We start from the raw sequence: 24,148 nt of genomic DNA on the forward strand, positions 1-24,148 counted from the left end.
TCCATAATAAACGGAAGATGTCTCTTCTTTTATTAGCTGTGATGAGAGAGCCACCTGTGTATGGCTAGCCCTTACAGACATCCTATCGCATAGGCTGCAGCTTTTTTTCACAGTTGTGCTATCAAATCTCGCACATGGACTAATGCATTTCTGCAAATGGAATACACCGCCCATTTCTTGTTGTGCACTTATGTTTCTGTGTGTCCACAGCCTGCATTTAAATCAGTAGCAAACAAAGTCATGCATGTGGATCCCTGGTCACAGTTCAGGACATTTGATTTTGCAGAATACAGAATCCTTTGTTTTGTGATATGACCTGCATTTACCCTTGAAGTGTGTGTGGCAGGAGAAGCCTAGACCCCAACCTTCTGCAGAGTATTTGTCTTATTATTCTGCCAGCATCATGACACTTCCAATTACAGTGATAGGATGCATACCTATCTTAATTAACATACTGAGCAATATCAATATTATTGTGTGCCTAGTACACATTTATAAGAAATCACAGGCGCTGAAATTCCTCCGCTTGCATTTCATTCTCTTATTACACAATATTCACATTTCTTCATCTCCAATGTAGAGTTAGGGCATATATCTTTTTGAATAATCAATTTAGGAAACATTCCTCTTTATATTAATACAGACAGATGCATGCCTGTAATGTTCAATTTTTAGCCATTGTAATTCCGGATGTCAGGATGCAAGCTTCTTGTTCAAACAAGCCACCTTATAACATGCTTATTTTTTGTCTGGCGAGCTTTGCATCCTTTTGAAGTGGTTGCTTAGGAACACCGCAGCAGAAAGATAAGCTAGTTTCTTAATTTAGGCAGTGAACGTAAGACTTAATATTTGATAGCACAAGAGGATCTTGAACTTAAACTGAATCTTTTATAAACAATCACCCTGTGCCTTTATTCCGAGGGCTGGGGGATGTGTTGATAAGGAGGCAGGTTCTGCTGACCTGAGCTGGGATGATGTGTGTGGTGGGGGTACATGAGTAATATGAGAATGACATCATCTTGTGAGAGTGGATCCTCCCCAGGGAGAAGGGGAAAGCAGGAGGAGGGGATGAGAGAGAGGAGCAATCACTCTGAAAGCTCTGGATGGATCCCAGCACACGGGATGCTGGCTGACTCCAAGTATGATCGCTTTCGCAATGACTCCATAACTTCTGTAGAGGAGCAGATACCTCTGGCAGCTGAAGCTATGAGTGGACAAGTGGCCCCAAATTCCTCATCCACCTCACCGTCACTGGGTCAGCCATTTGCTGAGTCGCAATGTCCAGAAGAACAGGATGTAGCTACCACCTTCTGCATGATGATACCCAGGATGGGGCAATGGAAATTCTCGAGTCCTGCAGCTTTCCTGAGCCGATCTCCTTCTGGAGCTAGCAAGGAGCTGTCCCTGGAGAAATCTGGGGCTTCTGGGGGACTGGGATCAGTGTTTGGTGCTTGCGATCCAGTTTGTTCCACACCTTGTACTCTGCAGGTGATAAACCGGTTGCGAGGGGGAGCATCAGGAGGAGGTAGAAAGACTTCCCGAACAGAGACATATAAACTGTCTGGAGAGGAATGGACCCGTAAAGGGAATTTTATCAATAAACCAGCTCAGGGTTGGCTTCATCCTGATGACCGGCTGCAGGGTCCTGGGGTGTCTTATATTGTGAGGGTAAGTCATGTTGTAAGAAGGGTCAAGTGAAACATGGGCAAACAATTAAAAAATGAAAGATGTTTGGGTGGGGCAGTCTTTCTATGAATAACATAGATGCAGTATTATACCAAAATGAATTACGGGTGGAAGCTAAAGAGCATATAATTTGCACTTGGTAAGTTAAACACAAGGTATTGCACAGGCAGGGGATTGCAGTAACAAATGCAAAAAAATAGGTTTCTGCTCAGAACAGCTGTCTGATAAATTAACCCCTTTCACCCTGGCTCATAACACTTTCAGTGATACACCCTGTCTTACCACAATGACGTGCATGCCTCTTTAACTAATGGCTCGGCGCAGTAAGAGCAGTGCGCAGGGTGTTCTGTCCTGTTACCCGATTGGCCATTTTCTCTTTCCTGGTGATGATTCGTAAAAGTGCTGATGCAATGTTTTTCTTCTTTGTTTTGCTGAGCACTGATTGGCTAATGACTTCTTTGTTTTGGAGCAGCTAAGGAAGGGCTGATGATACTGAAACCATATTACCTTCTAGAACAGTTGTTCTTAAACAGCCCTTGAAGGCCTTTAGTCAGTATTGCCAAATGAAGGGAGAATATCATTTTTATCCATGTGTTCAATGTTTTATTCAGGTTTTGGGTAATAATAAAACATATTAGATGCAGCAGTCTTGTATATGTGGAAAGCTAAGGACCAGCCTTACACCTTTTTGCAAAACCAATGCATACATTTAAACATGTAAGTGGAGCTGCTTATGTCGTTTCTTCAAGTTCCATATGGATGCAAATTTTGCATGGAGGCGCAAACTGTATGGCTATCTCATTTTAATATAGATAGCTAAGATTTGGATACACAGTATATATACATAAATAGAGAGAGAGAGAGAGAGAGAGAGATTTTCCCAAGGTAAGGGGATGTGTCAAGATTTTGCCAAGGGCTTATTACTCTCTTGCCTCAGTAGAGAATTAGGTTGACATTTCATGCTGGGCACACACCTTACAACCATCGCAAGACTTTTGTCTTGCGATGTTTGTAAAGTAATTAAAAAAACTTACGATCTGCCTATCTGGACAGGCAGATGGTACATGTTCGGCACTGCGGTCATCGGAAGCCCGCCCCTCAGGGGGGGCGGCTTGCGATCATCGCAAGTACGATCTACCTGTCCAAGATAGGCAGATCGTACGTTTTTTTAAGTACCTTACAACCATCGCAAGACAAAAGTCTTGCGATGGTTGTAAGGTGTGTGCCCAGCCTTCGTAAGTTTAAAGTCGTGCGACCTTACAGTAGTAGACGTCGCACTGCTTCCACACACCTTACGATAATTGTACGATCGCGAGATTTCCCGCGATTATCGTACGATTATCGCAAGGTGTGTGGGGACCTTAAACTGGAAACTGATCTAAAACATCCTTCCCCTAAATTTCTTCACCACTTCTGCTGTGTTTTCATGCAATCTTCAGTTTCTCTAAAGCAGGTCTGCATTATCTCCTGTCTTTCCCAGAGGTAATTGAGCAAGGAGTGGTTTCCTTCATCCATTCTGGACTGTTGCACATTTTGATTGTGAATCTGGTTCATTTAATTATAAGAAGCGAGGAAGAAGGAGGAAGGGCAAAAGAACAATGCATTAGCCAGACAATGCCTAAGGCATGCAAGAACGTCAACTGCATAAGAATAAATGTAGATGTTTGCATAAGGGAAATTGCGTCATTTAAAAATCTTGTACTTTCACTTTAATCATTGTATGCGCATCTATAATTAATTGACAGTTAATTGACATTGTGGGTCGTTTGCCAGCAGTATTCATCTTACAAAAAGCTTCCAACAGGTTGCATTAGGTCATCATTTCCATCTAGGTACATTACCATTTTCATCTTTGTACATTCTTACTCATAAGAAGCAGGTCAGGGCAGGTCCTCACATCCGAGTATTCTAGGTAATCACAGACATTGGCTGGTGTTTGGAGGGCCTGACTACCACGCTGTTGATATTTTCCACACTGCTGGCATAAATATGCACAACCACACTAGTCAAGCACTTTGCACTGGCCTAAATCAGTGGGGGAAAAAATCTATGCTGGCCTATAGGGTGGCCTATGTACAAGTGACTGTTTCCAGATCTGAATTCTGTCATGGATTTAACCTATATATAATCTGGCCTTCAAGGGTATATCAGGTACCTTCACATGCCTTCTCTATCTTTATTAGCTCCCCAAAGACCCACAACTTAGAAGACTAAAAAACAGTTAGGCTCCATGTCTGATTTTACCTGAGTGTAGGTTCTCACAGGTAAAAGAGGTGTACTTTTGAACTTGTCAGGCATTTCAAACTTTTAAAATGAAATTGCCTACCTGAGAGCAGGCACAGCAAGGTGCCCTCTATTAACTTTGTGAGCTAAAAAACTTTACCCTGTTCATTCCCATGACTCTAGTTTCACATTGTCATACAGGGCTTGACTTTCCTGACAAGTGCATAACTAAGCTGTGCTTACTAACTGTCCCACAGTTCTGTGAAAGTGCCTCTACCTAATACAGGATACAGCAGTGAAGTGGCAGTCAGCAGGAGGAACCAGTGGGAGCTGCGGGGAATCCAGCTGATCGACATTTAGTGTATTGGCAATGTTTGGGGCACAGACAGTAGTACAGGTCAGTAGTAGTACATGTACTGACTTCTTTTACAGGTGTGGCTTAAATTGTATCTAAACCCAAACACCCAAATGTAATTAATTGCAGCTTACCAGTCCTTACATGTGGTGGCTGCATTAGTTTTCTTTACTTTTAGGCTTTTTCCCCTTTTTTTCTTCACCTGGTGATCCAGACAGTAACACACTTCCTGTCATACGGTGGCTCTGCTCTATGGGGAAGCAACAAATCCACACTTGGACAGCAGCAACCTGTGGGTAGTGTTTGTTAGATGCACTAGAAGATTTAGATGGACTTGACTAACAATTTAAATCCAATCTCCATCTAACACCTTTGAAGCAGTTGCAGCAACGGTTTTTGTTTTATTTTACCTTTTGGGACAGAGGTTTTAAATAAATAAAAGCTGACCATTGTAATCAGCCCTGTCAGTGTTAAATGGCCTAAAAAGAAAACGAATGCAGTCAACATGTTGACGAGCTGGTAAACTGGAATATATTAAATTTTAGCTTTTGGGTTTAGATACACTTTCATTTAAATTATTAGCTATAGTGACAGGGTCACTTTACGCAACACATCTGTAGATTCATTGAATCTGACATTTTAACTAGGGATGCACCAATACTGTTTGTTCGGTATCGAGTACAAGTATCGATATTTTTTTTCAGTAGTCGCCGGTACCAAGTACCAATACCAGTGCCATGTGCCCCGAATTATCAGGAAGTCGGGCGGTGGATCATAACCCGTCGTACAGCTTCCTGATTGCCTGGTGAGCTGGTGTTCTATTGAAAGAACACCGGCTTCAATTGCTGAGACTGTCTGGCTTCCTGACCAATCAGGAATGGGTCATGGGGTGCCACCAGCATCCAGATTGGTCAGGAAGACTTTGAGACACCAAAAATATCTAATATCTAGTGGTCAAACTAAATTACTGTGGGTGAGAGCGTTGGAGAGGAGGTAAGTAAATCTTGCAGCACCTCATGGATATTTTAAGCTATAGTCCGCTTTGCCTTCATTTTTTCACAATTGTTAGCCAGCACGTGATGCTCTATGCAAGTGTCTATCTAAGTGTAGCCCTGCTGGTGGCCTTTTATGGGGCAGGATCTGCACTGTCCAGGCACTGTTGGTGACACCCAGTCCGAGCCTTGTCTCCCCTCTTACCACTGAACAGTATGGCTGGAGAAACTGGCAGAGAGAGAGGAGGACTGCTAATAGCCACAGTCATGGCCTTGGATAGATAACCTTGCCCACCTGACCCAAAACAGGAGGGAGAGAGCTCATGCTTTGGAGGAGAGAGCCAAGGGGTGCCAGGTACGGGCTGAGGGGAGAGACTTTGCTGCAAGACTATGTTGTCTGAAAGCCCAGGGGCAGACTGACACAAACTGCAGCAGACATAGCAGAGAGCCTGGAGAGACACTTGAATGAGCAGCAGAGTAAGCAGCAAGGAGAGAAAGTCTACAAGGTGGCAGAGCAGACTTAGCTGTCTGGGCTCCTGCTGTAAGTAAAGACCCTGGGAGAGAGTGGCATAGAAATATAGGCAGGGTCACAAAGAGTAAGGGAACAGGGATGAGAAGACCAGAGTGACAGCTGCTGTGCTCCTGCACCAAGCTGCAGAGAGGACTGAGAACTCCAGGTAGAGAGAAAAGGCCCCAGTTCTAGCTAACACCAGCTTGAGGGTGGAGCCCACCTCTGAAGGACTGATCACGACCTACATTTGTGGTGAGAGGCCGTTTGGCCACCAGCGTTTACAGTTGTAGCTTCCCCCTGACCCCCAGAGGCCTGAGGTGGACAAACGCAGGGAGTACTGACATTCCACTCTCAGGGGCAGATCCTTAGCCAGTGAAGGGACATCAAGTAGTAATCAAGAAGTTGGGCGCCAGTCCTTTTAGGTGCCTTTTTAAATGCTTTATTGAAGAACATCAAACTGGGAGAGAGGGTATAGGGCTTCAGACATCTATAGCATAAAAAGAATATAGACTTCAGACTCAGCAATCCCTTCAGACATCCACATAACAGAAATATAAGTAGAACAAGTTAACATTGGGCAATAGAGCAACAGCTAAACAGGGAAATGCATGAGCTCTTCCATGGGAGAGACATCAGACTTGATCCTGAGGATCCATAGACTTGATCCTGAGGTCCATATCAGTTCTTCGTACCTCTATCTGTCATAAGGCTTCTCTGGTTCTCCTCCCCAGACAATTCCAGACCCCTTCTGGGTCCACATGTGGCCTCCTCCAGGCATCCCACCCCCAGGCCAAGCTCGGGGGCAGACTAGATCTGAGCACATTGCAATCCTGAGTATTTATGCACTCCCCCATCATGCACAACTTGCCATGAAACTCCTAGTAATTGGCTCTTGAGTAATAAATACTCCTGATGTTCCCCCATTGGCTGCCCAACACCATAGCAGGGTCACACCTCACTGAGGCAGGTACAATCAGCAACAGAACACCTGGAATTAACCAGATAATAACCAAGTACAAATCAGCTAGACTGATTACAGTGCTAGCAAAGCTAAATTTTTAGTAGCCACTCCACTGGAGGTGGTAGGGACTACACAGTCATTTTGTTGCCAGTTGCCTTTGCCTACACCTTACTATGACTCAGCACTCCTGCAAGGTTTCCCGGGCTCCAATTCTGGCAGATTGTGTTTAGACCCTCCATTTGCCAGTAGCACAGTTAGGGCCCTAGGGATCTCAGATATGCTTGTGCCATTTCTTGAAATTATTTTTTAAGCTGTTCTGTTTCTGCCATATTGCTTTAACCCAGCTTTTTCTACAGTGCTTTTTTAGTCCCCATTCACACCAGGTGGATTGACATCCATTGTTCAACGGATGCCAATGCAAGGGCATCTGAAATCGAATGTGAATTGCGTTGATGTGCTCTGCCCTCCGCTGAATAAAAAAAGTTAATCGCAGCGGAAAAAAATGCAACACATGTTTAATGTGTGTCAACGCAACAAAGTGCACCCAATGAACCAATACCTTATATAGTTTAGTGTAAAAAAAAAGCAATGTAAAGCAACACAATGCACATCAACATAATATGCCAACACAAGTGAACTTACCAATGCAAACATTTTGGTATGAATGCACCCTAAATGCTACATACTTCTTTCCTGTACTGAAATTGTTTTTTTACTGCACACTGTGAGCTTCTCTCAAGTGAGATAGAGCCCACTTCATTTTCTGACTACAGGATATCCAGCATTATCTAACCCTTTTCCCCCCAGCTATTTTGTCCCTGTCTCTCCCTTTTGTTCATTGAATTTCAGTTTTCAATCATAGAAACTCAGCATCACATGAGGGTGTTACATAGGGCAGTCTATATTCAAATGCAGCCTGCCTTGGAAGCCTGCATCTTCAGACTGACATTCATCCATCAAGGTGTTTTGATATTTGCATAACTCCTTCCAAATGCCAGCCCGCTCCTTGCATTAGGGCTGAAGGCTCTTAAGAGGAGTACTAAGGCAGGGTGTTGAGATGTTTCCAGATAATTCATCAAAAAGATAATCTTAGCAGTAGTAAATGGACTGTTGGATTTTGGTATTCTATAGGTGCAATAGTACTTAATAAATGAAGTGTCACAGCTGGCCTGTGGGAATATCTAAACAAGAGGAGCAAATAAATAACCCCAGAGGAGTGACTTTCTCCCTCCATGTCCATGTGTGCACTGTTGATATATGGCATATTCAGTTTGAAAGAGGCATTCTAAAAGAGAACAGCTTCTCCACATTATGTTCAATTGCAACCCTACAGATACAGGCTAATCTAGGATACAGGCTTGTGTAGACAGAGCAAGACAAGACAAGTCCTGATCCTGAATCCCAGTCCTGACTTGATCTTGAAGCCCTCTTGCCTTGGATCTTTAATCTTATACCTGTCTGTTTCTTGTATCCTGTATTTATCTCTTATTAGTTCTTGTCTTGTATTTGTTTCCTGTTCCTGTCTTATAAATTTCTTTTTGTTTGTCTTGTACCTTGACATCAGTCAGTACTTCCCCTTGTTCCTGGGGGTCAGCCTGTGGCATCACCTGATCAGAACATATAGTTTAAGTCCTGGGGTCACCTAGGTACCAGTAGGCGTACTTGCCTTATGGGAACTGCTATAGGTGAAACAACTCATCACTATTTGCTCTGACAGGGTGTGTCCACAGCTGGTCCTGACATTATTATCAAGCCAACCAAAAAAGTATACTGAATGAAGAATTGCACAGGTCATGACACTATATTGGCCTGCTGATTTAAGGTGGCCATACACTTTACAACCATCGCAAGACCTAAGTCTTGCGATGGTTGTAAAGTAATTTAAAAAAATGTACGATCTGCCCATCTTGGACAGGCAGATCGTACTCTCGATCATCGCAACCCCGCCCCCCTGAGGGGCGGCTTTCCGATGACTGCAATGCTGAACGGGCAGTGTGCGTGTGCGCATACCGGCCCGTTCGGCATTTGTCTCCCGAGCACCGTTCAAACCAGCCGAAAATCCTTAGACAAAAGACGTGCGACCGTACAGTACAAACGGTCGCACGTCTTCGTTCACACTGCTCGATTCTCGTACGATCGCGGGATTTCCCGCGATTCTCGTACGAGAATCGAGCAGTGTATGGGCACCTTTACACATGCATGTCTTATTGTCAGAGCTACCTTCCCTGTGATCCTAACTTGTCTGATCACTTTCTCCCATAAGTATGGTTTTGCAGGATTGTCCAAGGTCTCCTGATCCATTTTCTTTTACAGGGTTTTTTCAGGTGATGGTTTCAGGCGTGCTGTGCTCCTCACTCATTGCCACCACCATGAGACAATGATGTTCTTTGGCATCATTGTCTCATATATCTTTTTAAGAGCTGGTCACCTCTCTCCTTACCTTGTAAAGTAGTAATTCAGCTTTCTTTGCTGTGAAAATAGTTTTTGACCAATGCTGTAAGTGACATAAAAAAGCAAAATCTTTTCCCATCTTCACTTTCGTATATTTTTGAACCTTCAGGAGCAGGGTGAGCAAGGTGAACGTACAGTGGGATTTAGCCTTGATGTTCTTTGGGATCCTTTCAGTGCTAATCCTAAAATGATGCAACCTAAAATAATATTTTCACCTTACCTCCTAGACATGGTTGTCCACTATCCCTTATACAAAGATACATTCCTAGGCAAGGCATATCTCTCCTTCGGTGTCTGTCTTACTAAGTGAAACCACAGAACGTTGGTATCTTGCGATGGTTGTAAAGTAATTTAAAAAAATGTACGATCTGCCCATCTTGGACAGGCAGATCGTACTCTCGATCATCGCAACCCCGCCCCCCTGAGGGGCGGCTTTCCGATGACTGCAATGCTGAACGGGCAGTGTGCGTGTGCGCATACCGGCCCGTTCGGCATTTGTCTCCCGAGCACCGTTCAAACCAGCCGAAAATCCTTAGACAAAAGACGTGCGACCGTACAGTACAAACGGTCGCACGTCTTCGTTCACACTGCTCGATTCTCGTACGATCGCGGGATTTCCCGCGATTCTCGTACGAGAATCGAGCAGTGTATGGGCACCTTTACACATGCATGTCTTATTGTCAGAGCTACCTTCCCTGTGATCCTAACTTGTCTGATCACTTTCTCCCATAAGTATGGTTTTGCAGGATTGTCCAAGGTCTCCTGATCCATTTTCTTTTACAGGGTTTTTTCAGGTGATGGTTTCAGGCGTGCTGTGCTCCTCACTCATTGCCACCACCATGAGACAATGATGTTCTTTGGCATCATTGTCTCATATATCTTTTTAAGAGCTGGTCACCTCTCTCCTTACCTTGTAAAGTAGTAATTCAGCTTTCTTTGCTGTGAAAATAGTTTTTGACCAATGCTGTAAGTGACATAAAAAAGCAAAATCTTTTCCCATCTTCACTTTCGTATATTTTTGAACCTTCAGGAGCAGGGTGAGCAAGGTGAACGTACAGTGGGATTTAGCCTTGATGTTCTTTGGGATCCTTTCAGTGCTAATCCTAAAATGATGCAACCTAAAATAATATTTTCACCTTACCTCCTAGACATGGTTGTCCACTATCCCTTATACAAAGATACATTCCTAGGCAAGGCATATCTCTCCTTCGGTGTCTGTCTTACTAAGTGAAACCACAGAACGTTGGTATCTGAATTTTTCTCCTTATAACCAACAGTGTCTTGGCAAGCGTGGAAAGTAAAAATAGCTCCTCTATATCACAAATGTCAGTTTAAATCAGCAATCCCATGCCACAGCACGGCTGAGGAGAGCATTGGCAACTGGCAACAAATATTTTATTAAGAAGAAGACAAGGAATAGTTATCAGTGCAGTTTAATAGAGGTTTGGGAATAAAGACTAACACACTAATTATATCCACACCTGTTTTTCTAGAAAAAGCTGTAATTGCTCGACCATCTGCCTGAGTCTACAATGCGTGATCCAGCTCACAGCTATAGCAAGTTAGAAGCCCCCTACCCTGGCCACAGCACAAAGCAGATTGAAGCTGTGGGGAGGGTTCTGAGCATGATGTTATCTGATTTTATGCAGATCATTCAAGGGAATAAAGTAGCCAGTGAGAGCTCATCAGTGACACTAGAGCAACGCTAAGCAATACTAAAGGAATTAATTTTAAAACACTTTTGCTAGATGGAACTCTTGCTTTCTATACCTTTTAAAACTCAGACCTGAAATCACTGGCATAATTGCTAGAAATTACTTAAGACTATTGGCAAATGTGCCAAGTTTATAATTTCTCATTTAAAGTAATGTATATGTCAAGGCCGTCTATATCTTGTCGGTGTTACTGCTTTCTGACATTGTATGTTTTCTCAATCTGTCTTTACATTTCAGTACATGGGCTGCATTGAAGTTCTTCGTTCCATGAGATCTCTGGACTTTAACACACGAACCCAAGTGACAAGGTGAGTGGAAGACCTTGAGCAAACATGTATGACATACAGTATAGATACAGGTTTTCAGTATAGGTTGCTATATACATATACTCCCCCAATATATATATATATATTTAAAAAAATGAGAATTGGAGGTCTCCAACTAAAGAGAATACAACAATCTAATACTTATTGTAAAATTGCTATTACTAGTCTAGTGTATAAATCAACAAATAAACCCATCCCAAAATGAACGATGAACCATTGACTGCACACAAAAGTAAACTGATGCCCATTGTCTTTTTCTGCAACAGAGAGGCCATCAACAGATTATATGAAGCTGTCCCAGGAGTCAGGGGAACCTGGAAAAAAAAGGTGAGGAAGATGACTAAATCTTATGTATATTCTATATACCAGAACTACTGTATGTAATATTCTGCATCTACATAAACTATATATTCAATATATCTAACCAGGTTGGCCTCTGCATTTCAAAGGTGTTGATAGATCTAAAGGACTTTGTTCAGCCAGATTATAAAGTATGTGGTGAGCTTTATGCAGAGTTTGGTTAAATAAACTATGATCAGAATGCATCGAGTGAACAAAGGGTACGGGATGTATCCCTCTACATACATTCCAGCCACAGTACTACAACTTGTTATTCATCATAGTTTGATGTTTTTTTTAGACTCCCAATAAAGCCTTATCAACTATCTTGGGTCGAAGTAATCTTCGTTTTGCAGGAATCAGTATCGCTGTAAATATATCCATTGAAGGACTCAATCTCAGTATCCCAACCACTCGACAAGTAAGTATAATCCAAAATGTATTTCAGCACATTCTTTATAAGCAAACTGTAATTCATTATTAATATCCAGAGTCCAGTTCATTTTACCATTACATTTGCAATGTGCCTTTTTGTTTTTTGCAATGTCGCCATACATAGATTCATCACTTATCTTATTGGTCTTGCTTTATGCTATTTAATCAGCTCTTTCTTCTGGCATTCTAAACCTATTCCTTCTCATGCCTGAAAGCACAGATCTACAAAGCTAACCTCAAAGAACAAGTAATATTGCCTTGTAGTAACTGAGATGTACAAAATGGCTGCAATACTTAGACGTTGTATTTTATGTGCAGATAATCGCAAATCATCACATGCAAGCCATTTCCTTTGCATCAGGAGGTGATGTGGTAAGACTTAAAAATCTTTTTACCATTCCTGGGTTAGAATGTGAATGGGGTCAATGACACTTTTCTGTTCTCTAACAGGACACAACAGACTATGTAGCATATGTGGCCAAGGACCCAATAAACCAGAGAGGTAATAAATTATATTTTCTGTACTATGTCTTAGCTTAAGGCGCCTATGTCTTATGCATCAATGAAAACTTTTACAAGAGCTAGCTTTGATTCCATTACAGAGATTTGTCTGCTGAACTTATAAAACATAATTTGAAATAATATTACATGCAAGTCATTTTCCACACATAGGGGTGGATTTACTGAAGGTAAATAGGCTGTTGACTTTGCAAGGGAATTTACACTTTGGTGGGAATTTTCCCTTAGCTTAATGAATAAAGTGAAGCTCTGCTGACTTCTGTTATACAATTATGTGCAAGCAAAAATACTCTTTTTCCATGCACGTGATCGGGTATTCTTTGCAAAGTGAATATTCACCACATTCAACATGCTAAGGGAAATTTCCCTTACAAAGTAAACAGCCTATTTGACTTAACCTTCATGAGGGTCTGGTATAGATTTTAAGGGGAATCCCATGCAAAAGAAACAAATAAAACAGCATTGGGTCTCTCCAAAATCCATACCATACCCTTATCCAGACATGCAGCATGGCAGGTCAGGAAATGAGGGAGGAGCAGGTGTGCACACACTTCCTTAACCATAACAGACCACAGGCCCTCCACATTATGAGGGTACCTTGCCAGGGGAAAGGAGGGTGGCAAAGCCTTTCCCACCATGGCAAGGCTGATGAGAGCAAGGGTCTTATCCCCACATTTGGTCCTCAAGAGGGTGTGGGAGTCTAAGATAAAGGGGCCCCCAGATATCCACCCCCTCATGTGAATGGGTAAGGGGTAGTACCCCTGGTTACTCATTCACAAATTAAATGGTAAATAAATACAAACACCTTAGAAAAATACCTTTTATATTAAAAAAAAAACCAATAATGTCCCATGGTCACATTCTCCAGCGTTAAAGATCCATAATCAATCATGATAAACACAGCCCTGAAGACCTGCCAAAAAGAGTGAGGACTGCACACATAGTTCTGCTCCAGTTGTTCGCTTGCTGCAAATGACATTTCCCTGGAGTTGCTGGAATGTAAACAACAGCTCCGGGGAACCTGGCTGACGTCTTTGACCAATATTGTACTGTATAGACAATATTTAGCAGTTCACTAAACAGACTTTGGAGGCCTCAAAGTTATCTGAATGATAGCTTATACTATTTCTAATTTTGTCTTGTAATAGAATGGAGACATTCTTCAACTTATAACACATCCATGTAGTAAAGTTGAAGCTCCCAGCATCAAGAATATTCACCATCACTTAGTGACCATCAACCATCTGAAAATACCAGTATTGCCAAATAGACCTGCTGTGATGCTCAGTAATAGATGAATTACTGTGTTAAAGATGTTTAAGTTGCTTTCTGCTCTGCAGACTTATAAAAACATGTATGTGGGTGAGTGTATCAATATATAGTATTTTTTGTAAAATACTATTTTCCCATAGCCTGAAGGGACTTAGACAAGGAGGAACCAGAGGGCCAGTGACTGAGTCACCAGCTGAGCCTCACTATCTTAGATAATATGTTTCATAAGTATGCTGTGTAAGCGCACATCTGTATAACACATGCATATTTATAATAGCATTGTATGATGACCCTTTTCTAACTGAACATGCTTAAAGTTTAATTAGAGCAATGGTCGAGTAAGTCCCTATATCATTAAAAGAGAATGATGGCCAAACCTTTTTTGGGCTTTAGTTCTCTTTTGGGTCACAGGAGTACATTTACTAATGTACTTCTGTGACCCAAAGTCAGCATATAGCAGGCCACTGTCCGCTATATGCTGACAGCGCAGTTGCAGCTGGGAAAAATCTTTACAATATTGTCGGGATCTACCCCGTTACCTGATTAACAGCTTGTTCTGCCACTCCAGAGGCAGAGCCAACTGTGCTCATCCGCTCCCCTGTCTGTCCCTCGAATGAGTGCTGGAGGAATAGAGAGGGGAGGGGGAAATCCATGCAGGGAGGAATGACTGACAGTTACCGCTTTCTGCAGGGAGAAAGCTGGTTTGTGAACAGCTCAGCTCTTTTATAGAGCGGGCATGTCGGCTCTTAGTATTGGGAGCAGTACATTTTACTCTCCCAATAATTCTCTTTTAAAGAAATAAAAATTATAGTTAATGTGCAACTCTAGGCAAAACTTTATTCTCTAGTTACTACCAGGTTACTACCTGTCTTGATGGCCGTTGTTCAGGGGAAATCTTAAACGTTATAGTTGTCTCCAGAGTAGGAATAGGGGAGAAATTTGCCAGTCTTAAGTTGCCAATTTGAGTGACAACTGACAAAGATGGGATTTAACATAAATTTCCCTTTACTCTCTGTTATATGACATTATATAAGGTGAATTAATCCAAATGGGGCCACAAGATAATAACTGACAGAGGTTCTATCCCTTTCCCATTCTATCCCAAAATAGGAAAAAAAAGTTTTGTTTAGAGTTACACTTTAGGAAAATAGTTGCAGGCTAATATCAACATACACTGAGTGGCCAGATTATTATGACCACCCCATCAGTACTTAGTTGGGCCACGAGATAACTGCATGAGATGACTTCGTCGGGTCGCCTTGTGGCTCCACGAGATGTTGAAAGGTGATGCAAGGAATCTGACACTGCACCTTTGCCCATCTGTTGTCTTGTACCAGCTTTGCCACTCTCCGTTACATTGACTAGTCGCTGACGTCCACAATTCGCACGTTCAGACACAGATTTTACAGTCCAGTCTTTAAACACTTTAACAATGAACCCCTCTTGAACATTTAACGAATTCTGCTGTTTTGCTGATACTCGCTCCATGGCTCGCGCCAACAATCATCCCACGTTCACAGGCTGTTAAATCACGTTGTTTACCCATATCTTCAGAGAAAAATCACTTCTACTGTCGTGGTAAACAACCTGCTTCCCTATTTATAATGGTCTGGCCCTCTAGCAACTTCAGCGCAAAATTATAGCTAATTACAGCTAATTTGCCTACAAACATCAGGTGGTCATAATAAACTGGCCACAGTGTATAACATATAGGCTAAGCAGTAGCATCTCCGGTTTATGGAAAATAGAACAGATAGCAGCTGTCATTACTACCTAATATAATGCTGAGCAAACGTTGTCTTGGTTGTGGTGGGTAGGACACCTAGGATTTTGGGAAGATCCCTGTATCATGTCTGGCTAACTTCTAGTGTTATTACCATTTGGTTCAAAAAACTGTTTCATAATATCCCAAAGCAGCCAATAATGAAAATCTGCCTCTTTAGTGTTGTAGGATGAACACTCTCATCCTGATGCCAGAACACCATCTTCTACTCATTAATATTTATGGCCATTCAGCAACTGTTCCATACATTGAGATTAAACAGCACATACAGATGAAGATGTACAGCATACATTGAGACAATAAAAGGAACCTCTTGTATATCTGTCCTGTTAATTCCATACTGTACCATTGAGTATGCATGAAAAGTCATCCTATATGAAAAAACCTATCACTAAAATTTCATATACAGTATTCTTTAACATGTTAATGTATTTTCAAAAGTAAATATGTTTTTATATCAGCTGCTTTCATGGAAATAAAACTTAGTGATCCTGCTTTGAAGATCTTGTTCTGCCACTTCCTGTTCTTAGGTGATAGCGCTCTGTCCCTATCTCCTAATTGTGCTCCAGCATTGTTACCTGTGTTTCTGGTGGAGCAGCGGCCTGCTGATGCTCAGCGCATTGAAATGGTCCGCCATTGTTATTTTCATGAAGCCCACCTTGAGACATTTTTTGCAATTGTTGTATGCATGCAGACAGGAAGTGTATGAAAGGGGCTTTAGGAAAAAAAAGGTGAAAGTATTTTCTACAAAGTACATATCATGGCAATTGTTTATATTATCAGTTCTTAAGAAACTAACAGGGTTATTCACAAAAGAATGAAGGGTTTGGAGAAGACAGGAGAAGTGAACAATCTAGGCCAAAATAGCTGATTTGGAAACATTGTCCACTTCAGCTCACTTTCCAGTTCAGCTATGTTGTCCTAGATTGTTCACTTCTCCTGCCTTCTCTAAACTCTTCACCCTTTTGTGAATAGCCCTGTACATGTCCTTCAGTTAGGGTTTGTATCTATTGGAAATACTAATTAACATTTTGTCATTCTAGTCTGCTTAAAGATATACAAAGAAAAAATATTTCTAGCTGTGATTTTGCAATGATCTGTTAGCTTAGTTTTTGCCCTCATGCCATTGTCAGAGTCCTGCTCTTCTTCCACTACTGTCCATGCATCCCCTTTAAATAAGGCCTGCAGACGAGCAGAAAAGAGGTTTTTTTGCTTCAAGGTGTTTAAGGCTCTCAAGACTGCAGAAAATTAGATTTTTTTGTTGTAGCTTACCTTACCTGTTTCTAGTAAAAACCTAATTTTAATTCTGGGTAGAGCAATTCCTGAATAGATTAGGGTTTACACAGCCTCCTGTGTCTGTTACAGATAATGCAAAGTCCTCTTCTTTGTATACTCCTTTGGGTCCTAGTATAAAGTATGAGTAAAGGCCCCATGATATATTCTTATTTCTTAATAGCAATTACTGTTCACATAACAAATGTGAGCTTAAAAGCCATTTCTAGCAGCATAATGGTGCTTTCGCTGGTCTAGCAGGAGGGGAAAGAGACAATCGCCAAGGGCCATGTTTCTGATACTTGCTGCTAACAGTATCTGTTCCTGTTGTTGCTACACCACTGTGATCTGCACATAAAAAGGCCAAAAATATAAATCATTCTTCAGTGCTGCATATAGGCAGACTGATAAATCAATACAGTTGTGAATAAAAGTTTCTAAACTTTTATGAAGCTCATGCCTAATTTGACAAACAACAAAACACACAATTGGTGGAAAGGCTTGCTGTACAATCCTAAAATAGCTGACAGCTGAAGAGCTGAAGGCATCTGTTGAGCACGATAATATCTATTTTCATCAATCTCCTATGAGAAAACCCCTATTAAAAGGGATTTCAGGGGATGTTAGAAAGGGGGGACTTTGAAAGCTTATGTAATTGTAAATTACTGCAAAAGGATTTGTAAACACGTTTGCCTCCATCAGTAAGATTGCTTACTAATTGCAGAAATTTAGGAGCACTTTTACAAGTGAGTGTCCTATAAAGAAGTGAAAAACAATGCAAAGACACCAGTTTAAAAACATAAACCCCCCATCATGAGCTCCATTATGAGCATTACAACAAAAACACTGAACATGTGCTCTTGAGAAGAAAACACAAGAAAATAGGGATTATATCAGATTTACTAAAGAGAACCTTCTCATAACTTAAAAAGAACATTACATATCAACACCAAATCCTTACAAGTATACGACATCCTGCTGCTGCAGGTCTAAGAGCTTGAATGAATTGAGGGATTAATAATTAAGTTATATCATACAATTATAAAGCATAATATTGGGAATAATTAAGATTTAAAACTGAAGAAAGTTGGGTCTTGCAGCATAAAAAGCATCCAAAAACATACGACCATCCATAAAGGAGGCTCTCTGAGATAAACAAGTCAAACATCTTCAGGGTTAGGATTAAAAAATCCTGACCACTGTGCAGGTCTAACCAGCAGGTATGGATAATGATTGATTGATTGATTAAGGTTATTGCCAATAAGGGAGGTTCAACAAGGTAGCTAAGGATTCACATACTTTTCCATTGGTAACCTTGATTGTTCAAACAAAGTGTTTAGCAATGCCATGGCAATGTAAATTAGGAGTGTTTGTTAGATAAGATTGTAAGATGATGTTTAGATCATATTTTAGAAGCCATTAATGGGAAAACCTGAAAATGCATTTCTCCTACAGTAACTGTAACAAGATAGTTAGCTAGACAGACGGACAGGCAATGAAATGACACAAAAGACATGAATATAAAAGAAAAAAGCACGGGTTATGTAAATATAAAGAAGAGAGGGTAAAAATAATGGTATTTCAGTTATTCTGCTCAACTGATATGGTCTGATACTGATAATGGTTAACATTAAAAAGTCTGTCCATTATTCCTTTCCTTCTTTCACTCTTCAAACCATTTGTGGATTTCATCCTTGTGTTAATGTGTGTTTTTGTCTCTTGCTATACCCCTCGCTGTCCTACTTTGAACCATCCTTGTCTTCCCATCTGTCCCCTGGTGTCCCTAAATCATCCGCAGCCTGTCACATTCTGGAGTGCTGTGATGGGTTGGCCCAAAGTGTGATCAGCACTGTAGGACAAGCCTTTGAGTTGAGGTTCAAACAGTTCCTGCACAGCCCCCCCAAAGTGGCAGCACCCCCTGACAGGTATGCTGAGAACAAAGCTTAACCCACACACTGTTGTTAATGTTAGCCTTTAAACCAAACATTGTTGTGAATTGAAAAAATGTAATAAATTCTTACTCCGCACATCATGTTGGTGGTATGCACATACCAGAGGTATAAGAGAGGAGATTAAAAACAAATATTTAGAAATTAGGTAAGACTGTTTTTACAAGAATGTCCTCTCTTAATGCCTATTATTGCTTGGATTATTTGTGGCTGATTTATAAAAAAGTACACCAAAGGACACATCTGTGTTCCCCAAAGCAGTCAGATTCCATCTGTTATTTTTCTAGATAGAGTAAGAAATAAAGGAGGTGTTGGCAGGTAGCCTCTGTTCTCCTCCATTCTTAGCATACTATTCCCACAGTAATGCTAAGAAACTACAATTACACATGGAGACATAAATCCTCATTTGACAATTGAGCATGCACATCATTTTTTGCTTTGCCTTAAATTTTTATCAAACTATTTGTTTTATCCCCCTGATCATGCAAACCAAATATTTATGTCTGTATGCAATTTTTGTTTACTCACATCTTTGCTATGTTTTTTTTCCAACAGGGTGGTTATTGGGAGTGAAGAGCTTACATGGGGTGCTGAGGATGATCACAACTCAGAGCACAACTATTACAACAGCATCCCAGGCAAAGAGCCCCCTCTTGGAGGGGTACATGACTGCAGGGTGAGAGATCCAAGTACAATAAACCATCTCAACCAGGTGATTGCCAACGGGCAGTGGACACAGGTAGGACACCATCAGGTTCCTGGTGCCAGTAATGCTTGTGTGGGGCTGGTTGTATTCAGTACCAACGCTTGCAACACTGATAAAGTAAATCTGGGATTTCAGGGGTTAAAGCTAGAAGTTAGGCGGTAGGCTACATTCACACCTATAGTTTAGGTGCTTTTAGGGATACTTGCCATTTGCTGCAGCATGAATCCCAAATCTGCTGTTCACAAGCGTCAGCGTCACCCATTCAAGTAAATGATGGGGCGACAGCGGCCGCATTTGAAAGCATCAATCGTGCGTCCAGGGATAGTAATCGATTCATAACCGCATGTAATTGTGTCACATACAATTACATGCAGTGTGCCAGTGTTCTGCAACTTTCAGATGCAGCCTGTGTCACCCAATAATTAACTTGAACAAGTGACAGCTGCCACTTGTAAATGGCAGATTTAGCAGGAATCTCTAAAAGTTTTATGTAGCCTTCAGTTAGGCTTATCAGTGAGGCTGGATTCACACCACGTGCATTGTGTTTAGCATGTATTGATGCATGTTGAACACTTGATTTGGTGCACGTTGGCATGCTTTTTTTTAACATGTTGCATTGTGTTAATGTATGTTTTTTCCACAGCAGAAGACAAAACACATTATTTATTTTTCCATAAACACGTGGTACAGCACACTAAGACGCATTGTAGTGCATTTGCAGCACGCTGTGTTTATATAAATACAACATGTTCTATTTGCAGCATGTTGGCTTAAGCTGGTCCTTTGGAAACAATAGATTTTAGCTTGTCATTGTGTTCGGCCTGCGTTAAGCAACACAGCCCAAGAGACGTGAAGTGACCCTTTGCGGGTTACAATTAGGGTTAGGATTCTAGGGGCTAAATGTTAGGTTAAATTTAAGGGTTAAGTGTTAGGGCTAAATGTTCAAATCTTGTAAGGCTACAGTTAGGTTAGTTGAAGTTAAGTGATAGCATCAGGTGAACTGGTATTGATTAAGCTTGAGGTTTAGATTAAATGTTAGATAGAGGGTACCAGTTATTGCATTATTTTAGCAGTCACATTAGGCTTTAGGACTCAGGTAAACAATGATAACTTTTAAGTGTGTAGACACTTTTATGTATACTGGCTAATGTGCACACACCACAAGTGGCTCAACCTGGACATGATAAGTCGCAAAAACTTTCATAGTTATGCATTTTGCCACGTTATAATATAAACCACTTTCAATTCACATTTGTAGGTGGGATCTCCTGCCAGAAGGCCACCAGTATCACATTCAGGATCCCAATGGGAGCTGGAAGATCAGGGTAAGTATAATATAGATCTCTAGCTTCAAAGTAAACCCGTGGCCAAACTAATTATGGTTACTTAACAAGCATGAAAATACACTTCAAACAAACACTCCATGATTTCAAATTGTGCAGGCACAACCAGAGGCGTATCTACAAAAAATTGCACTCCTGGCATCCTGCTCAGCTCGTGGCATTCTGTCATGTGACTGGTTGCCAGGAGATGGGCGGGAAACCGGCCAGATCGTCCCAGGTTGCTAAGAGCTGGGTGAGGATAAGTGTAAGGGCCATACATATTTAAAGATACAGGGCAACCATGCAATTTTTAACTAGCCTTTGTAGCAAGGTGCACATGGAAGGGCTTACAACACTACAAAACACAGAAACAGCACACTTACCAGCTAGTCTGCTACAAAACATATTTGCCCTGTCTAACAGTATGCGTTGAAAACAGAGGTTTTAGTTGCACAACTTTTTGCAAAAAATATGTGGAAGCCACACTGCCTCGTCAAGGCTCCTCTGTGTAGTGTGGTCCTAACTCTAATTTTTGTGAGTCTCCATATTGGAGCATATTTAAGCAGTTAATAAATTGGATGCAGGTATGACTGGAAAGAGCCCACTCCTCCTTAAAAGTACAGGGATGCACTGGAGGCCCAGCAATCCAAAATGCCTGCTGGGGCCCCCAGTGCGTCCCCCACACCAAATACAGCCAAGCTAAAGATACATGGCAACCACATAATTTATAACTAGCTTTTGTAGCAAGGTGCACATACACATCTCCCCGTCCGGCTCTTAGCAACCTGGGACACTCTGGCCGGCGTCATGCCCAGCTACCAGCAACCAGTGACATCACTGGTTGCAAGGAGCTGGGCAGGACGACGGCCAGAGTATCCCCCCGCATACACATCTCATCACCTGCTCTGGCTGCTAAGAGCCAGGTGGAGAGATGTGTGTATGGGAGAGTGGTGGGGAAAGAAAAAAAGTCAGCTGTTTCTGTGGGCCAGCAAAAATTCAAGTGGTGCCCAAGGCATGTGTCATACCCTGTATATGCTGCTGGGCACAACAGCAGTTATTCAATCTGCAGTCAAAGCAAGCTCACTCTTCACTCAATCTCCTTCCCATTTGTGATGCTTATAGTCTCCCTGCAATCTACCGTCCTGACAGGCTGTAGAATATAAATAACACCTGTCAAGGGAGCACTTTCATCTGCTCTGACTGAGTGTTTACTAAAATAGCCTGTTATCAACTTATAAATTGCTGCATTTTCCATTTTCAAAAATTATATGTTACTCACTTGTGATGTGCAAGTGAACTTGCTAGAAAATTTGACTGCTGCAGAAAGAGTCAATTCCCTAGGAAGAGCCCCATACCTCATTGCATGTAATAGCTCTCTCCTCTTCTAGAAGTGCCTATTTACTCTCTGGCTGTACTGGCCCAGCTCCTCCACCTCTTACCTCCTCACATAACCTTTAATGTAGCTGCTGGGGGAGTGAAGGGAAACACTATAGAGTAGGAGTTCTTACGCTTTCTAATCGAAGGACCCAAAGACAATGTCAACAAAGCCATACAAAGACAAATAACAGTGGCTGTATACAGTAAACTCCCAGTTACGCACCCATGGGGATTGGTAGATGCCGGATAACTGTAGTTTCTGGTTGCTTGAGAGTTACTATTAACTCTTAAGCACCCCCTTTCCTCATTACCCACCATCCTCGCGGCCCCATTCATCTGCAGGCTAGATTCCGCAGCTGGCAGGTGACTGTAAACAGCAGGCAATGGGCAGGAGCAATAGCCAGCCAGCTATTGGGTATTTCAAATTTCAGTAGCCAATAGCAGGCTGGCAATTACACCCGCCCACTGCCTGCTGTCAATGAGCAGAGGTACGAACCTGAAAGAGAAAGTTCTTTCTCAGGTCTGCTCCTCTGGTCAGTGGGTGGGAACAAAAGCAAAAAAGTAAAAAGCTAACATATTATTAAAAAAAATAATAATAAGTCAAAACAGAGAAAAGATCACTGAGAGTCATTCCAATGTAAATGTTCATAAATATACAAAAGTTATTGAAAGAGAAACTCCAGGCAAATATAAAAGCCAAAAATGAATGCACCCCTGTATTCACAATACATTAGAATGTTTTTATGTAAACAGTGAAGGTAATTGTATTTGACTTGGTATCAGCTTTTTGCAGTCCCTGTACAGCAGAGCTCAAACCTTGTCTGTGTAATTCCCTTCGCCCCCCTCCTCTAGTCCCCCATATGTTTTTGTGTTGTTAGTCATAGTCATTGTACTATATACAATCTAGGCTACACAGTCAAATGGCTACCCATCACAAACACACCTGCAACCCATTTTGAGTCTCGAGCCAAAGTTTAAGAAACACTGCTATAAAGTGTCACTTGAGTGACAGGTTTGAGTCTGCAGGGGATTCTGACCTCATATTCAAGATGGAAGTGCCCGGTGTAGTCTCGGGGCTTTTGAATGTCTATACAAGGGAGGCTTTTACAGGTCAATAACAGGCATAAATTATAGTAAATGCAAATATAATCTAATTGAAACAGTGTTATCAGTCAGACAATAGGGTCTCTTTAACATGGTGTCCTAATCTATATGTGCACTCTCAAGTGCTGAAGAAGGTCACATTACCTATAAGGAACCAAGAACAGATTAAAAGCACAGGCACGAGATGTAGGGAATGAATAAAGGCATGGCCCACCTTTTGCAAAAAATTAAAAATGCACCCACATTGAAAAATAAAATGTGCATTTATAATTTAATTTTTTTTCTTTTTGCATTACAACCACCATCAGTGGATCATGTGTTCAATGCCCAGGTTCCTGTAGTCTATTCCCCTTGCTACCTTGCACCAGGTCTGTACTGAAGTACGTTGCTTCTGTTGGGCCTGGAGGAAGTGATTAATGGACTATACAGTACATGCAGTGGCGTCACTGCACTTGTGCTCCATTGAGATCTATGAGTCTCTCTGTCATTGTGGCAGATGGGATGTGTAGTCTTTGAACATGAAATAGTAACATGAAAAATGGTCACAAAGATATACTTAGCCTTTAACATCCATCAAACACCCTGGCTCTCCCACAGAAATAAAAAATGGTGTCACTCATGGTGCTGTAACAAACTCCCAAGAGGAAAAGATTTTGAGCAGCACAATACTATTGAAAGTACTTATGCTTAATCATTACCATTTGGGAAGCAGTTGGAGTTTCCATGGTCAGGGTAAGTAGAATGTGTTTTTTTTAAGGTAAAATGTATTTTATATATATACTGTGTGTGTGTGTATATATATATATATATATATATATATATATATATATATATTTATATATATTATATC

General features: G+C 41.4%; 1 protein-coding gene across 1 annotated transcript in view; it reads left to right on the forward strand.

The window, feature by feature from the left end:
* Window positions 1-970: 970 nt before the first annotated feature.
* SHC2 (SHC adaptor protein 2) overlaps window positions 971-24,148 on the forward strand; it is a 35,637-nt gene continuing 12,459 nt past the window's right edge. Inside the window, exons 1-9 of the mRNA XM_018560570.1 lie at window positions 971-1,668; window positions 11,132-11,202; window positions 11,487-11,547; window positions 11,861-11,980; window positions 12,313-12,366; window positions 12,445-12,496; window positions 18,639-18,765; window positions 19,345-19,528; window positions 20,754-20,820. Coding sequence (XP_018416072.1) covers window positions 994-1,668; window positions 11,132-11,202; window positions 11,487-11,547; window positions 11,861-11,980; window positions 12,313-12,366; window positions 12,445-12,496; window positions 18,639-18,765; window positions 19,345-19,528; window positions 20,754-20,820 — 1,411 coding nt within the window. The 5' untranslated portion in view covers window positions 971-993. The remainder of the gene's footprint in view (window positions 1,669-11,131; window positions 11,203-11,486; window positions 11,548-11,860; window positions 11,981-12,312; window positions 12,367-12,444; window positions 12,497-18,638; window positions 18,766-19,344; window positions 19,529-20,753; window positions 20,821-24,148) is intronic.

The sequence above is a fragment of the Nanorana parkeri genome, unplaced genomic scaffold, assembly GCF_000935625.1.
Source record: "Nanorana parkeri isolate BGI_ZX_2015 unplaced genomic scaffold, ASM93562v1 scaffold466, whole genome shotgun sequence".
NCBI lineage: Eukaryota > Metazoa > Chordata > Amphibia > Anura > Dicroglossidae > Nanorana > Nanorana parkeri.